Consider the following 17,076-nt stretch of genomic DNA (forward strand, 5'->3'; position numbering starts at 1 on the left):
TTTTTTTCAGGATATTCCCTCTTTCAATACATATATCTGTGTTGCTAAACCAGTGAGTAGTAGGAACTGAAATTTACACAGGCTTTATATTTTTGCTTTCTTCTTCAATTCCCTGGTGGTTTTTTTGTAATCTTCAGCCACTTTATTGAAGCTGGCAAGCAGCTGATAAATTACTCCATGAAGAATGCCACTTGGAAAATGCCCAGTCTTAGCTTCTAAGAGTAAAACGATATCATAAAATGCCTTGATTTTGAAAAACTATTTAAAGGCAATATACCAAGGTACCCATCACTTATTTAAGTATTACCAGTGAGAACAGAATCTACCTACTAGAGATGTTTCTGAACCAGAACTCTGGATTTCAAACACTCAATTTTTAGAGAAGTTCAGATTCTGATTTTGATCCAAACTTACCACTCTATCTGCAATGGGCCAAACCAACAGCCTGGAATCAAATACCTCCCTTAGTTTTGAGAAAGTTTGGAGCTGGTTCCAAGCTTTAAGACTCTGACCCATCTCTACTACCTAACCAGGGCAGGTTCTTCATGGTCTCAGAAAACATCTGTGGGTGTATAATAATGATATAATGATGACACAGAATTTGTCCCCTCTGGTGTGGTTATTTCACATAAAGAAACTTGACTTATTATGGCAAACACATAACTCACTGTCACCAGCAGGTTTGGAATAACAAATGGAAGTAGTCTCCTTACTGAGTCACAAAGTAACTGAAATTCGCAGAGTAAAACTGAGAGAATAATTTGCAATACATTATTTTTTTCTGTGAATTTCATGTATTTTAACCTTCATAAATTGTACCTGAGGTCATGATTTGTTCATAAATAATTATTTTACTGTAGTTCATTAGCAAGGAGTTTGCTGAATGCATTTGATATTCAAGCTTTTTTATTAGATATGTACTGCTGGAAATGAGAGTCAAGATCCCCAGCTGGCATAAAGCAATATAGCCAAGATCTGGTCCATGGTGGTTTTCAGTTCTCTGACTGCCTGACTGGATAAGTATAGGCACTTTTTCTGGTGCTAATGCTGACAGTCACAAATTCAAAAGTTGCTTTTCCTGAAAATTTTCCAACATTCACTTAAAATGTGCTGATTCCATGAACATTCTTGACAGTAAACTGCTTTCTGTGAATAACTAATGAATGAAACACTTAAATGGCAAGAAGCCAGTCAAAGTAAATTCATTTAATAATTCAAATAAATATTCATGGCATTGGTGTTTTTTGTTTTTTTGGGTTTTTTTACAGCCTTCACCCATCTGCAGTAGCTAAAGCTTTCTCTGAAGAACTTATTTAATTCAGTAGGTACATGTTTGTGGTAAAATCACAAAGAATCTCAGCTAAGAGCTTTATCAACTGGTTATCATTCTCTGCTAGGTAGCTGATTCAGACACATGTTGGTAAGAGTCTAAAAGCACTACAACATTATTTTTTCATCAGGGGTTCACTTGGGAGATTCTCCAAGGGCAGATAAGGATAAACAACATGGAGAGGGAATTGCACTATAAAGGGAGACCTATGAAGAAGCTGCAGAGAGAAAAGTCATGCATTGGGAGGACAAATGAGAGAGAGAGTGACTGCAAAAAATGAAGGGAGAAGGAGGAAAGCGAAGAGGGAAAGAGTTAAAATAAAACAGTGGGCCAGATCCTCAGCCGCCATAAATTATTTGTATTGCAGTAGCACCTAGACAACCCGACTGATTGGGGCCTCACTGTGCTAAACACTGTACCAATATATAATAAGAGACACCTCACCTGCCCCAAAGAGCATACAATCTAAATAGACAAGACAGATAAACGGTGGGAGGGGAAACAGATGAAGTGATTTACCCACAGTGACATAGCAGATCCTGGGAATAGAACCCAGATCTCCAACTTAGTGTGGCAGCCAGTAGACCACCTTGCTTCACCAGCTAAGGAGCTGAACTATTGTTTTGAATTTTATGGGACTTCTCATGTGCTTAAAGAGGTGCATAAATCTTTACAGAAACTGGGCCTCGTTTCCTGATTTCAGGACTAATTATTTTACATCAGTCTACGTTTAACAGCATTTGCAATCTGTTGTCCTAAATCCCAAATTATTTTAATCCTTTTGAAACTAGCAGCATTGTTCTTCATTATTTGCTCTGCCTCCTATTTTATTTGGACAAGTGAGTGAGGCAATATCTTTTATTGGACCAACTTCTGTTGGTGAGAGAGACAAGTTTTCAAGCTACACCAAGCTCTTCTTCAGGTTTGGGAAAGGTACTTAGAGTGTCAGAGCCAAATACAAGATTGAATAGATAGTTTAGCATAAGTAGTTAGCACATATTCTAAGGGATCATCCAATGTCTCCCTATTTTAGTTGTATTTCTGAACTAAACTCTCATTTAAAATAATAATAAATGTGGGCAATGACACCAATTAAGCAAGAGGAAAAGGCAAATGTTACAATCAATTATGAAAAATTCTTTTTAAGAAGTTGGGGGGGGATATCCAACAAACTACAACTTACAACCCATCCATTTTTAACAAAATTCAAAGATGAAAACATAAAGCTTTAAAATTCATAACATATTCATCACTTCTCAGACCTGTTTTGGACATACCTAGTTTCTTGCCAACTATAAACACAAAACCTTTTGACATTAGTTAACAAGGGGCATCATTAGGATAACTCAAGGTCTCTCAAGGTCTAGGATAACTCAAGGTCTCTGTAATAACCACTTATCAACTCCAACAGAAATACTCTGTTCCTTTCAAATACAGCTGTTTTCTCCCTAATAATATAGAAACAAATAAAGAGCTGTAAAATGCTGAAAATATTATTTAATCTCTAAATTATTTAATATTAAGGGACTCACATCCTCAATCATACAAAAGATGAGAGTATAGAATAAGTTCCTCATCAACACCCCGAGGTCGGGAGTAACCATTTTGATTTCTGTATCACTGATACTGCTTGGAAAGCTATTTTTAAATCCACTGAAGTTCTTTCAGTTTCCACAGCTCGTGTGGAAACCAAATATAAAATGTTATCTGACCGGGACGACTGTTATATATCAGCTGCATAAATTCTGATGTTACTCTGGCATAGAAGTTTTCTTTCCTATATGGCGAGTACACCCTATAATTGTTAGTTCCTGGCTGGACATATTTCCATAATGGACACCTCACTAACCTGGAAGATTCAAATGACACTGCTTGGAAAAAGTTTTGTAGACTAATACACTAGATCCACTGTCCCAGCACTACTCAGTACTTACTGCTTGCTGTCGGGTTAGCTCTAGCTGTGAACTGGAAATCTACACTTCAACCCAAACTGTGGTTCCAGACATTAATCTATACATGTTCTTCTACCACCCTCATCAACATAATAGCTCAGCACCTTCCAGTAGTGCATTACATTATGACTAACATCTGTCATGTATGGTTAACTCTCTCTTTCATGCTCTCCCCAGGGAGAGAATAGTGGGTGCAGTGAAGTACTTTGTTTTATTAGGGTTTGTTGGAGGGTTTTTAACTGTAGATGCTGCTATATGTTTATATCACAGAAGGCAAGGTCAAAGAAGCATGCCTTGCTCTTATAGCAGAAGGTGATAAAGTTTGTGATGGTCCTTCATTTCTGTAGGAATTCCACAGTTTCAAGGTCAATCTACACTGTAGCTGTGCAGCTCTCGCTGCAGTAGTATAGACATGCCCCTAGTTAAATAGCTAGGCAGACAAAAGTTACTCTCTGAGTAGCTTTATGATTTCCCCCCTTTTCTCATAATAGGCACTAGAAAAGGTTATACTGGCACTAGAAAAGGTTCAGAAAAGGGCAACTAAAATGATTAGGGGTTTGGAGAGGGTCCATATGAGGAATGAAATTAATGGGCAGCAGGTTTAAAACAAATAAAAGGAAGTTCTTCTTCGCGCAGCGCACAGTCAACTTGTGGAACTCCTTACCCGAGGAGGTTGTGAAGGCTAGGACTATAACAGCGTTTAAAAGAGAACTGGATAAATTCATGGTGGTTAAGTCCATAAATGGCTATTAGCCAGGATGGGTAAGGAATGGTGTCCCTAGCCTCTGTTTGTCAGAGGGTGGAGATGGATGGCAGGAGAGAGATCACTTGATCATTGCCTGTTAGGTTCACTCCCTCTGGGGCACCTGGCATTGGCCACTGTCGGTAGACAGATACTGGGCTAGATGGACATTTGGTCTGACCCGGTATGGCCGTTCTTATGTTCTAATACACACATAAATAATTATCTCTGATTGTGAAAATAGGACATGCTTCAGAACACTTTTATCTCTCTAGAAACCAACTCCACTACTAATTGACTGGCATCAGTTGAGAAAGTGGACTCCTGATCTCACGTCTAAACTGAAGTATCAAGAAAAGCAATGCCAAGTGTTATTTCTACTACTCCGTGACTGGTAAGTTCTACTTATGATTTTGTTTTAAACAAATGCAGAACAAAATTTGTCTCTGAACCATCAAGGAATGCAAGCAAATCTTTGGGTATTTTAAAAGTAATTGACAAGCCAACCTAAGCTGATATCGTTACTGCCGTCTCCTTTGCACTATAGGTGGAACTAGGGAACAATCCCATTGTATTGTGATAGTTTACTATCAAGCTTTCCAGAGGACTACATTACACACATCAGTGCAGAATTAATGATCAACATTGTGACATTGCACTCTATGATTTTATGAAAAATCATAATGATTATATGATGAGTGTGAATATAATGTAAGTAAAATATGCTTCATGCAAAAGGTCTCTTGTAAGGTATCATTACAAATCTTATAATCTACTGAGTGTGGTCATCCTAGTTGTATAAATGTATCACTCTTGTATCTGAAACTAGAAATATGAAATATAACTCTGAAGTCCTATTGAGTTATGCAAAGTGTGGGTCATTAATGGTGGTTTGGAATTTTAATGGCTCCCATTAACTAGGACAATTGACTGGAGATGGCTGTGTTTTACCTGTAAGTCTTCCTGTATACGTGTGTGCTGGCAAGTTGGTAATGAAGTCTTACAGTGACATGTGATCATGTCACCTGAACTGGAATCCATCTTTAACCTGGTGCATTTCCATTGAGAAGGAGGGGTGGGAACCCAGATGGATTCCCGCCTTATGCAAAAGATACATAAGTGGGTGGAACAGAACAAATGGGGTGGTCATCATGAGAAATCCCCTAGCTACCACCTGAGCTGGAACAAGTGCTGAACCGGGGAAAAGGATTGGGCCCAGACTAGGAAGGTGTCCAGTCTGTGAAAGAAACTTATTGAAACATCTCTGATGGTGAGATTTTATCTCTATTCAGTTTTATTACTATAATAGGCTTAGACTTGCGTGTTTTATTTTGTTTTGCTTGGTAATTCACTTTGTTCTGTCTGTTATTACTTGGAATCACTTAAATCCTACTTTCTGTATTTAATAAAATCACTTTTTACTTATTATTTAACCCAGAATATGTATTAATTACTGGGGGGAGGGAAACAGCTGTGCATCTCTCTCTATCAGTGTTATAGAGGGCAAACAATTTATGAGTTTATCCTGTATAAGTTATATACAGGGTAAAATGGATTTATTTGGGGTTTGGACCCCATTGAGAGTTGGACATCTGAGTGTTAAAGACAGGAACACTTCCTAAGCAGCTTTAAGTTAAATCTGCAGCTTTGGGGCATGTGGTTCAGACCCTGGGTCTGTGTTGGAGCAGACTGGCGTGTCTGGCTCAGCAAGACAGGGTGCTGGAGTTCCAAGCTGGCAGGGAAAACAGGGGCAGAAGTAGTCTTGGCACATCAGTTGGCAGCCCCAAAGGTGTTTCTGTGATCCAACCTGTCACAAACATATTTTAAAACTAAAAATGTTATTAACTTATAGCAAGAAAGGAAGGTAATATTATTGTCACTTCTAATGCAGTAGAAAACAACTCAGAATGGACTAGAATGTCAGGCTTTGGCATAAAATGTTTTGTTAGGGGGGAAAAAATGTGCCATGCTAATCAGCCAAACACTGCAGAAAAAGGCTCAGACTAAGTTTACCGTCCAGTGCTCTCCAGAAAGTTGAAAAATAAACTTGCTTCTTTCTTTGTCTGTTTCATCTGACAAAGTACTCTTCTTACAGAGCTGAGTTTTCTTCTCAGTTTTATCCAAAATCTTCACAGTGGTATCTATGAAACCATTCTTTAGGTATGCAGATTGTGGAATGCCTTTCTTTCTGCACTCTAGTACAAAGTCCCATTCTTGCTTTATCCTGAAATAGTGCAGATAAAGAGTTTCTATGAACCCAAATAACAGAACTCAAAAACTTAAAGTCTTATATTTTAAAAGGAGACTGACTCCAACCTCCAAATTAGTGCACACATTTCACACATGTAAATAACATTTGAATGCATGCAAATCAGATGGAAACCCATTTGATTTTTGCACTAAAACAGTCCTGCTTGCACTTGGAAATGCATAGGCATCTTTGCGTAGGCAAATGACTAAAGATACAAATTATGCATGTAAATTTAGAGGCCATTTTTATAACTCCTGGCCCAAGAGTATTTCTTGGGTTTGTAAGGATGAATAGTAGAATTCGGATGAGTAGGCTCTTCTTTAATGCATATGAGAACAGGATCAGCTACAGAAAATAATGCTCATTATTAGGCCTATCCTATATGAATTTTGCCATTGATTTCAATAGGAGTAGGCTCACACTAAACAAGTTACCAATATATATGTATACAACGGAGACCCTACATTGGTCCTGGCTCATAATTTTGCAACTGGAAAAATATTTTCTCAATCTTTTTCAGCCATTGGAAATAATTGTTTTTCCCCGACTTTTTAGATTCAAGTAAAGAGTTTTTACCTAGAAAAGAAAAAAGAAAAAATGTCTAAAACTATGGTGTGTACATCATAGAAGAGGTGAAGTTAAAGGTTAGGTAATATATTTTACCCCTGCTAATTTCAACATCAATGTTACTTAGGGCTTGACTATGTGAAAAAGTTGCATCAATATAAATGAAGGTGATTGTAGAGACACATATTTTGATTTAAGGGTAGCTTATTTTGGTTTGGCTCAAGTCAATTAAAGAACAGGTGTAACTAAACCAAAATAAGCCATTCTTATACCAAAAGAAGAGTCTCCACAGAGCCTTTTGCCCCAGTTTAAACATACTGGTTTAAAAGCCAATTTAAATTATACTGATGCAATTTGGTAATGGAGACAAGCCCTTCTATGAACCCAGAGATCACTGGCAAAACAGGGAGCAGGCAGTGGCAAGGCAAGAGTTAATAGAGAGTTCACACAGGAACAAGTAGGAAAAATCTAAAAAATACTGTTATAATATACATTGGGAAAAATAGGTCCAAGACACCTACATGCTATTTTCTAAAATTATTCTACCAGTGAGTGCATCTAATTAACTATAAAAGCTTTTTGTTGTTGTGAGTGAAAAGGTGGGCAAAACAGAAATGTGCAGAGAAAAATTAAAATAAACCCCAGACGGAAAAAGAGGGAAGAGAAAAAGAAAAACAGGATTTGAACCATTAAAAAGGGGAAAACTAAAAAGTACCCAAACCCCTAGAGTTCTCTTCTCTGATATCTTAGAAATAATCCTAACTTAGATACCACTGCGGTGCTGCTCCTTCTTTGTACTCTCCTCCTCCACTTGTTCTCCAGGTATATGCATTCTATAATTGTTGAATTTTGATTCTGTGGCACAATCCTCACACATCCATAGAATTCCTTGATCGTCCACCAAAGAATTAAAAATTTCACTGTGATAATTCAGTGAACTGAAAATTGGCTTTTTTGTGCCTTCCTTGCCCTTTACTCAGCCAGTCCCATAAATGGTTGTTTCATCTCTAGCTGGTTGAATTCAGGAAACATGAAGTAAGTAGAAGAGGTGGGATCATAAAAATCTTCCCCCAGCCCAGAAGCAGGCCACCTCCATGCTGACCATTATTCCCAACCCAGGGAGACTTGAGGCAACACAATAAAACCCACAAAAGGCAAGATTTAGCTCTAAAACTTTTAACTGTGGTAACAACCAGGGAAGCATTAATGACAAGAGAATGTATTTTCCTCTGATATTTTACTGATAAAAATGTAGAAAATACAAAAATTTAGAGGCAACTCTACATTGTTAGTTGCGTAAAATGCAGTTCCTCTGATAATTCAATTATGGATCAATGCAGCAAAAGAGGGACTGAATGCAAAAGAATTACAACAACTGACAAATTCAGCATGAATATAATCACACGGTGATGTAAGAGCAAAGAAGAAATTTTACATAGCTTTTTAATGTCAGCTTAATGCAATATGCTCTTCAGAGCTTTTATAAAACGATCTCGCATGGTCATCAGGTTAAGCATCATAGAGAAATACTGCATGCTGATGGAGAGTGAATTATACCAATGGGGCAACAAACATATCTGATTTTATCCAGTATGTGTCAGACTAAAGACATGGTCAATTCCAAGGGCAGATGTTCTAATCACTTGCAATCATTGCTTGTACCGCTGGGGCTGCATCACCAACCAAATATGAATCAATACAGCTTTCCTTACACAGAAAAAGACTTCTATATAGGCTTGGAAGAATTTGATTTTTATCAGTAAACATCGATTTTCACCACACACACACACACAAACGGACAAAAAAAATCATCTATAATAATCTAAATGTACAGATAGGCAAAGTGCTATCTGTAGCCTCTGTTGTGAGTGAGAAAATTCTATAAAACAGAGCAACAAATTCTTGGGTGGTTGGCGCCAGGGGCGGGGGGAGGCGGAGAAGGGTTGTTTTAAGAAAACACTCCACCAGCAACTATTTAACATTTCCAGTTCTTTTTAAATCTGTTAACATTTCTCTGAGGAAAGTAAGTAGGTTTCCAGTCTAAATGCTTTGTTTTGAAGACTGGCTTTCTTTTAAAGGCCCTGGAAAACCCAGGAACACATTTTCCCCTACAACAAATGCATAAAATGGTGAGGAAATCTTTTATTGGACCAACCTCTTAACTCATCCACCTTGTCTCTCTAATATCCTGGTTTGAGAAAACTGGATTTGACGTAACTTGCAGCCATCTTGTGTACATAGCGCCATACCTCGCCTAAATGGAAGCGAGGACACCACATAGCGAGGACAAATTATTCCTAAGGCAGACAGAACAAAACCAGCTGCACACTGCAGTTTTACTGAGTGTGATAGATAAAGTGAAAGAACAGATTCATGAAAAGGGGGAAGAAATATGGGGAACTGACTTTGAAATTTTTTTGCTGAAGCTGTTTTGCTAATAAGGAAAATAATGAATTGTTATTGGCTATTGAGAGAAACAGTTACCACTGCTTTGGGTTCTGAAAGCGCTGGGTAACTCTGGGACCTATATAGCAACATGTAAGATAGTTACAGAGATACAAACCTCATAAGCCCTAAAGTTTATTTTTTGTTCTTTTTATTAATTAGTAAAAGTGTTGCTGTTTATTAAGCTGTGCAATAGATTGATCCTTATCCTAACCATTAAGTAGCAGAGGGGTAACTGTGTTAGTCTGGATCTGTAAAAAGCAACAAAGAGTCCTGTGGTACCTTATAGACTAACAGACATATTGGAGCATAAGCTTTCAGGGGTGAATACCCACTTCGTCAGACACATGCGTCTGATGAGGTGGGTATTCACCCACGAAAGCTTATGCTCCAATACATCTGGTAGACTATGAAGTGCCACAGGACTCTTTGTCAATCCTAACTGCTAATTAATGTTTCACTTGTTTTAAAGAGAGGGCTATCATTCTCAAGGTATTTAAGAGATAATTTGGCCACAATTGAGCCCAGTGCAGTTGGGCATGTGGCATGAGTACAGCATAAAAAGGGGAGTGTTCCTTTTGGGGCATGGAGATCATTCAAGTATGATCTGAGGCCTCAGTTCAGCAAAATACTTACCATATGCGTAATGTTAAGCACAGAAGTAGTCACACTGGCTTCAATGAGGTTATTTCTGTGTTGATAGCTAGGTATATGAATAAGTACACCTTGCTGAAACAGAAGTCACTCTTGCCCTAGAAATCTGTCAACATTGTGATAACCTCACTACAGACCAATCGAGTATCAGTTTTCAGTGAGCTCTCAAGGTAGTATTTTTGAGGTATGGAGTAGGATCAGCAGAGATTGTGGCTATTTGTTTAAGTGTTACTGTTTTGGTTATCAGGGCCGGCTCTACCTTTTTTGCTGCCCCAAGCAAAAAAAAAATAGCCAGCTGACGAACCGCCGAAGCAAAAAAAAAAAAAAAAAAACGGCCAACGAACTGACGCCCCCTGAATAGCCAGAATGCCGCCCCTCAGAATGTGCTGCCCCAGGCACCTGCTTCCTCAGCTGGTGCCTGGAGCCGGCCCTATTGGTTATTGCTCACCTTGTCTTCAGTAAGACCTAGCCCAGTGGTTCCCAAACTGGGGTTCATGAACACCTGGGGGTTCGCGAAATGTTACAGGGGGTTCTTGGGGAAAAATCCTAACCTACCGCACTCTTGTACAGGATTGCAGCTGAAGAATATGGGCAGTAATGTAACAGACAGAAAACTGTATTTCTGTTAATTATATTATGTATAAAGATCTATATGAGCAAATGCACATGAACAGAAACAAACTATGTTGTTAAAATGGTAGTTAACATTGCATAATTACTTCTGTCCTAACCACCAATTTTCGAAGTATTCATAATTTTCCAAAACACTTAATTTGGTCTAAGTGTGGTCAGAAAGTTTCTCTGAAATAGCTGAACCATTTTTTGCTCAGTGAAGGACCAAAAATAAAATACTTTCACTATTGTAAAAATTCTTATCGCTTAAAAAAATAGCCATGAGCAGTAAAACAACTGGAACTCGAACAATAAAGTCCAGCAGAGAAATAGAGGAGAGGCTTTGAGTGTTCTAGTGAGAGTTAGTTTTGATCAACAAAGTTATAAGCCTTTGAAAAAAAGTTACACGCTGCACATCAACTGAATATTGTCCAGGCTTTTTTCATACATTCAGAAAGAGTCCAACTCATGGTTAACTTAGCTACACACTGAAAAAGTAAGTGAAGATAAGAAATGTGTGAGACAGTTCTGCAAGCTCTGCCTTATTCACTTCATGTTTTGTTGGTGGGCTGGGAATGAACCAAGGGTATTTACTGAGGGCTTGGCTACACTCGAAACTCCAAAGCGCTGCCGCAGGAGCGCTCCTGCAGCAGCGCTTTGAAGTGCGAGTGTTGTCGCGACGCCAGCACTGGGCGAGAGCTCTCCCAGCGCCGCAGGTACTCCACCTCCCCGTGGGGATTAGCTTGCAGCGCTGGGAGCCGCGCTGGGACACTGTTTACACTGGCGCTTTACAGCGCTGTAACTTGCTGCGCTCAGGGGAGTGTTTTTTCACGCCCCTGAGCGAGAAAGTTGCAGCGCTGTAAAGCGCCAGTGTAGCCAAGGCCTGAGCTACTTCTTGGGGAGAACCTTAGGTGGCTAGACTGGACATTTCCACATTTTTCAGAGCTTAATGGTGCAGTCTTAGCTTTGTATTAACAGTGTGTTTGTGTTTTAATTGTAGATTATCGCGTAAGTTATAAGGTACTTACCTTTTATTTATTTATTTTTTGAAGAAGAAGACGACAGAAGGTGGAGATAGACTTCCACATGATGAGTGCACTTAACATACTACATGAAGCTTCTCTGACAGCATCCCGGATTTCTATTTACACGTCAGCATTACAGGATGCAACAAAAAAATCACTGAGTATCATCAGAATGTAGAAGAACCAATTTGAAGCTGTATTGTAAGCAACATTACTTACATTTTAAAATGATAGTCTTTATTTACATGCTGACATTGCATTAAACCAAACCCATTCCCACGCATTAGCTGCTGGCTCTATTCTCTACAATTTGTGTTGATTTCTATACAGATGTAGTGAACATACAGTACTGTACATCTCTAACGTATTGTGGCTTATAATTTAAGCCATGATCTGGAAAATTTACCATGAGGTTTTCTGGTAGGTTTTGGGATCTTGAATAAAATAATCATTTACTCCTGGCCAGTGTTTTAAGAGACAGAAAGGCAAAACACTAAGCTACCTGCTGGCCTGTACAAGTGCCCCACTATTTAGCAATACACCCGCTTTTCTGAAAGTTTATGTAACCCATCTCCATTTCCGAAAAACACCTCACGTACTTCTATCTTCCCAAGTGCATTGAAATACTAACACACAACTTTCAAGTGCTTTGGGAAGCATAGAGAACCTCCCTGCTTATGTAGAAAGTCGGTTTCTTTTCAATCCATTAAGTTCCTCTCCAAAATAGAAACAAGTTTGCAGAAAAAGCTTCATCCTAGCAGAAGCTGTCCCCCACCAGGGGTACAATCAACCTCTACCCAAACAAACAAAGTCTTCCCTGGTGTGAGACATAAAATATAGAACAGCAACAACAGCAAATCTTTTCTTTCACTAGGGGCATAATAAATATCATTCCCTCTATAGCACTTATTCAACACACTCTGCTGCCTACTAGAACTGGGTTCATTCCACAACCTACCCCTGCTTGTTTGCTTTTCCCTTTCATACCCTACGCTTATGTAGCCCAGCTCCATTGGCTCCACTCCTTAATCCTTTTCTTTCTAATTTCACAACTCTGGAGAGCCAACAGGGAAACAGATGGCTACTTGACTTTGCCATCACCGCTGTCACCACACAGCACAGAGTCCAAGTCAGGCTGGCTCTGCAGCTGAGTTGCCCCAGGAACTCACAGCCTCGCCGCTCAGAGCATTGCGAGCTGATGCTGCAGAGGACAGGGGGTACCAGGGGAGGGACCGGGGGCTAGCCTCCCGGGCCAGGAGCTCGGGGGCTGGGCACGACGGTCCCGCGGCCTCATGTAGCCCATGGGCTGTAGTTTGCCCACCCCTGTTTTAACTGCTGGATCCTGCACCACTGGAATTAATGGGAGTTTCGAAATTAATTTCAAGAGGTACAATATCAATCCATAATAACACAGGCTTAGGTTCTGAAATACTTATACTGAGTAACATCTTATTCCTGGAGTACTCCCATTGAAATCAATGGGATTATATGGAGAGTTTGCTGCTTCTCAGCATAAATTAAGTGCATCGGAATCTGGCCTAGTGTTGTGGGACAAAGTATTGTATACATTTCAGGCTTTAAAAAATTTCCCTTGTGGCTATAGAAAGTTCAAATGCTATATATTGCTGTATTCTCTACCAAATCCTGGGCCTACCCTCATTGGTACAGAAAATATAATGAAGGAATTTGGAACCTCATTAATGAATGCAGTAAGATTGGGCAGAACAGATCACCAATCCCTGTTACTTTAGTAGAAGAGATGGGTAATGAGAAGCACAGATGTCAGCTACGGCGAGATTGTTGTCTTCATGGAAAACATGACTCACAGGACAGCTCTGGGTCTTGCTCCAGTCCACTGGCAAAAAGTGAGGTAGCTAAAATTAGCTGCATTGCAGCAGAAAAAACTACTCCTCACCATATTAAGGTGCCCTCTTTTTTTCTCTCTGTTGAATTTCCCTGAGGTATGTCAGTTGTGGTTTGCTTTTGTACTAGCCAACACAAATAGGAAACAAAATAGTCTGTGGTTCGGAATGTTTAGAAAACCTACACTCTGTACAAATGAGTCAGAGAGAGAAAAGCAGAGAGATGGAGGGATGCACAAATTAGGGACCAGATTGTGGCCAGCCACTACATCATTGCCCAAAGGGTGCATGGACTTTTCCTGCCTTTTTCCCCTTTGCAGGGGCCAGCAATAGTCTGGCTGGAAAGTGCAGGCCCTGGTTCCTCCTAACAACTTTGTGGGCACTAGTTACCTGAAAGGAGGCAAGAAGGTGAAGGTGAGGCCACTAGCCTGTGTCTCATCCCCTGAGCAGTCAGAGAAGCTGGCACAGAAAAAGCAGCACTTTCCACCCCCTTCAAGCAGCTTAACTGTCTTAGGGTTTTATACTGCAATCAATAGCAATGGATAAATCCCTGTGGGACTTCATGGACTCTCTGGCACTGTCTCCTTTTTGGGGTAAAAGCTCTGCTTAGGGTATGTTGTTTTGTCTTTGTTTGGTAGTGATTTAGGGACAGCAGGGGGTGTCAGTGTGTCATTGTTATGTTGGAAAAACTTTTTTCAAAGAAGAAGATTTTACAGCATTTCCAAAAGATTCTGGATTCGCCTGATCTCCTCTGGAAGTTTGCTCCATAGCCAGATCCCCTCGACAAGAGTGCTTTCGGTAATGTGCCTTGTCCTGGGCTTTTAAACAGTGATGTAGCTACTATCAGGCTGAGTTGCACCAGAGAACCCAGGAGTAACTCCTGCTGGGTCAGCCAGATTTCAGTCTAGGGATTTATGCTGTCCCTCCACCAAAGGGACCATTCAGCCCTAGGCACTTTTCAGCAAAGAGATTCTTTTCTTTTTTTTAATCTTCCCTGAGCAATAAATATGGTATCAGTCAAGTCCTGTAACTCCTGCATAGGTGCCAACTTTCTACATTCCTGAGGGGTGCTCGACACCTGTATCGCCCCAGGCCTGCCCCCCACTCCAGCCCTGGAGCATTCACGGAGTCAGCACCTATGCCTACACTATCTTCCTGGTATAATATTCCAGTTACTCTAATGGAGATTATCACAAAGAAACTGAAATATCACTTAAACAAATCATTAATAAACTATAATAAAGCAACCAGTATGAATAGTAGGGGTGAACGGTATTGTATTCAAGCCTTTGGTTTTGCATTTAGGTTGGGACAACAGAAGGATCCTTTGATAGTTCTTTTGTTCTAGTCCCTCTTTTCTCCTTTATGGTATTCAACAACACTGTACCTGCATGTATATTTCTTCCTTTTTTTTTCTGCTGACAACACAACACATTTCTTACTATTGAATTTCACAAGTATATTTTAATGTATTTCACAATAAATGCAGTACCTTAATATTGCACTTTTCATGAACAAGAATAGAAGAAGGGGGAAGCACTTCTGTATTTTTTAATTAAATCTATACAATGAACTAGCAAAATATCCCATCAGTAAATTGCAGTCTACATACAAAGTTCAGTAACTAATAAGACAAGGCAATATACATATAATCGGTGCTGTATTTCTGGTACAGTCATTTGAGGGGAGGTTGGATTTGCTGACGCAACTTTCTAACCAACTAAATTAAATTGGATTCCTAGGATCATTTGACTATCCTTTGTATGTAATGAAATTAACAAATGTGTTAATGAATTCAGTTAAACAGAAGAATAGTAGGTTGGCTTACTTCTCTAATGAGCTTTGTGCTAATCTTTCCTTCTCCTTCTTTCGAATTTCTTTATGCTTCTTGACTTGAGTTTCCCAGAAGCCTCTTACGACAGAAATGTCAAATATTATCACCTGATGTCCCATGTTGCTGACATTAAGCTTTTCCTGTAAAAAATAAGGGTATCAGTAAGATGTCATCATAAAAAGGGAAGAAAACAATTAATACAAATAATTAATGTTATGGTCCAGTTCCTTACAGCTTGCTTGGGGAAAAATGGACAAAGAAATATTAACTTGATTAAATATCATCCCAAAAAAATATTTTTTTCTTTAATGATGCAATTAACAATAATAGTAATAATAACAGTTTATAAAGTTCCTGTCAATCCCAAATGATCCTAAAGTGTTTACCAAATTTAAGCCATCATCCTACTGACCTTTTTTCATGCTACCAATCCTTATTCCAATCAATGGGACTACTTGCACAAGTAAGTGTTCATCATGTGATTAAGGGCTGCAGGATCAGTCCCATCAGATACAGAAATCACTTCATCTACTACTGAAATGCAATCACCAATTTGTGAAAGGTGACAGTTGTTTAGTAGAACATAGCAATAGGACCTCCATTCAGCCAGGTACTTCACGTGCCTACTTTTAAGCAAGCGATTGAGTACAGTTCTGAATTGGAGCCTAAGCCAGGAAGTAAAGTATGCTGTGTCCAGCCAAAACTGCAGAGAGAAATTAGATACAGGGCTATTACCTGCAGCCTGCACCTGCTTTTAGGGCTTGTCTACACTACACAGCTTTTAGCGACAAGGCTGTGTCGACACGGCCTTGTCACTAAAAGTCAGCGTGTGTGAATGCTCTCTGTCAGTATTTTGTTGGCACTTTGGCCAACAAAATACTTCCAGCCCTGTGAGCGGCATTCACTTTGTCGGCAGGAGAACTTTCCTGCCGACAAAACCACATTCACATTGCCACTCACGTCGGCAAAAGTTTTGTCTTTCGTGGGGGGGGAGCTTTTTTGTTGACAATGTCGCAGTGCAGACAATCTCTTAGTGAAGTCAATGGCTAAATTCCCATTGCTTTTAATAGGAGCAGTGTAGGAACTATTCTCTCTTGCTCAGAGTCATTGCTGAAGAGGTAATCATCTCAACTCGATTTTTTTATCATGAGATGCAGCTAATCTATCTATAGAGGGCTTTTGTTATGCCTACTTGTTCATAAAATGGTTCACTGAGCCAACATGAGGAAATCTTATAAAACAGAACTCTGAAAGCCTTTTAAAAATAATTGCTTCCACCAAGATAAAAACTGCTGTTTCTTCTCTTTTTTTAACTTCACTTGAGATTTCATTAGATGCCACTTTTATTACATTGTTCGTTAGTAAAACACACAAAGGCCTTGAGCTGTCAAGATACTGTTGAACAAATAGTCTGTCCCTTACCTTAGTGTGTATTTTCAAGGTTTCAGCTATTAATTTTTCCAAGTTCATACTCTAATCACTGTTTCCAAGCCTCCTATCCTTCCACGGGGGTCACTAAGAGTCTGGCCTTGAGTCAAAACACTTGGGGCAGGGGAAGGCGGGGAGAAGGTGGTCATCAAATCCCTATTTTTTTTTATTCTACCTTTTCTTAATGCTCTTTTTCTCTTAACCTACAAAATATCTCCATACAAGAGGGCATATTAAGAAATACAAACATACATTGTTTATCAACAAAGCACCCCAGTCTCCCCTAACCAACCCTTGGGGTGACTTGGGCAAATGCAGACTTATAAGAAGAACAAGTAGGGTTAGATCCTATTTGTTATATCTGTAAGAAATAC

The 17,076-nt window shown here is 39.4% G+C and overlaps 1 protein-coding gene and 1 long non-coding RNA gene across 3 annotated transcripts in view; one reads left to right on the forward strand and one right to left on the reverse strand.

Annotated features, from left to right (window-relative positions):
* Window positions 1-15,408, reverse strand: part of LRRC2 (leucine rich repeat containing 2) — an 86,916-nt gene extending 71,508 nt beyond the window's left edge. Inside the window, exons 1-2 of the mRNA XM_045020345.1 lie at window positions 15,269-15,408; window positions 6,038-6,248 (exon numbers count right to left, since the gene is read on the reverse strand). Of these exons, the coding sequence (XP_044876280.1) occupies window positions 6,038-6,248; window positions 15,269-15,393 (336 nt within the window). The 5' untranslated portion in view covers window positions 15,394-15,408. The remainder of the gene's footprint in view (window positions 1-6,037; window positions 6,249-15,268) is intronic.
* The window catches only part of LOC123372325, a 50,074-nt gene that overhangs the window by 10,014 nt on the left and 22,984 nt on the right, over window positions 1-17,076 (forward strand). Inside the window, exons 2-3 of one of the 2 annotated variants that reach the window (XR_006580214.1) lie at window positions 4,300-4,418; window positions 11,609-11,779. This is a non-coding gene — a long non-coding RNA (uncharacterized LOC123372325). Of the gene's footprint in view, window positions 1-4,299; window positions 4,419-11,605; window positions 11,780-17,076 lie in introns of both variants that reach the window. The other variant, XR_006580213.1, reaches the window with a different exon arrangement.

This window comes from Mauremys mutica, chromosome 6 (assembly GCF_020497125.1).
Source record: "Mauremys mutica isolate MM-2020 ecotype Southern chromosome 6, ASM2049712v1, whole genome shotgun sequence".
Lineage (NCBI taxonomy): Eukaryota > Metazoa > Chordata > Testudines > Geoemydidae > Mauremys > Mauremys mutica.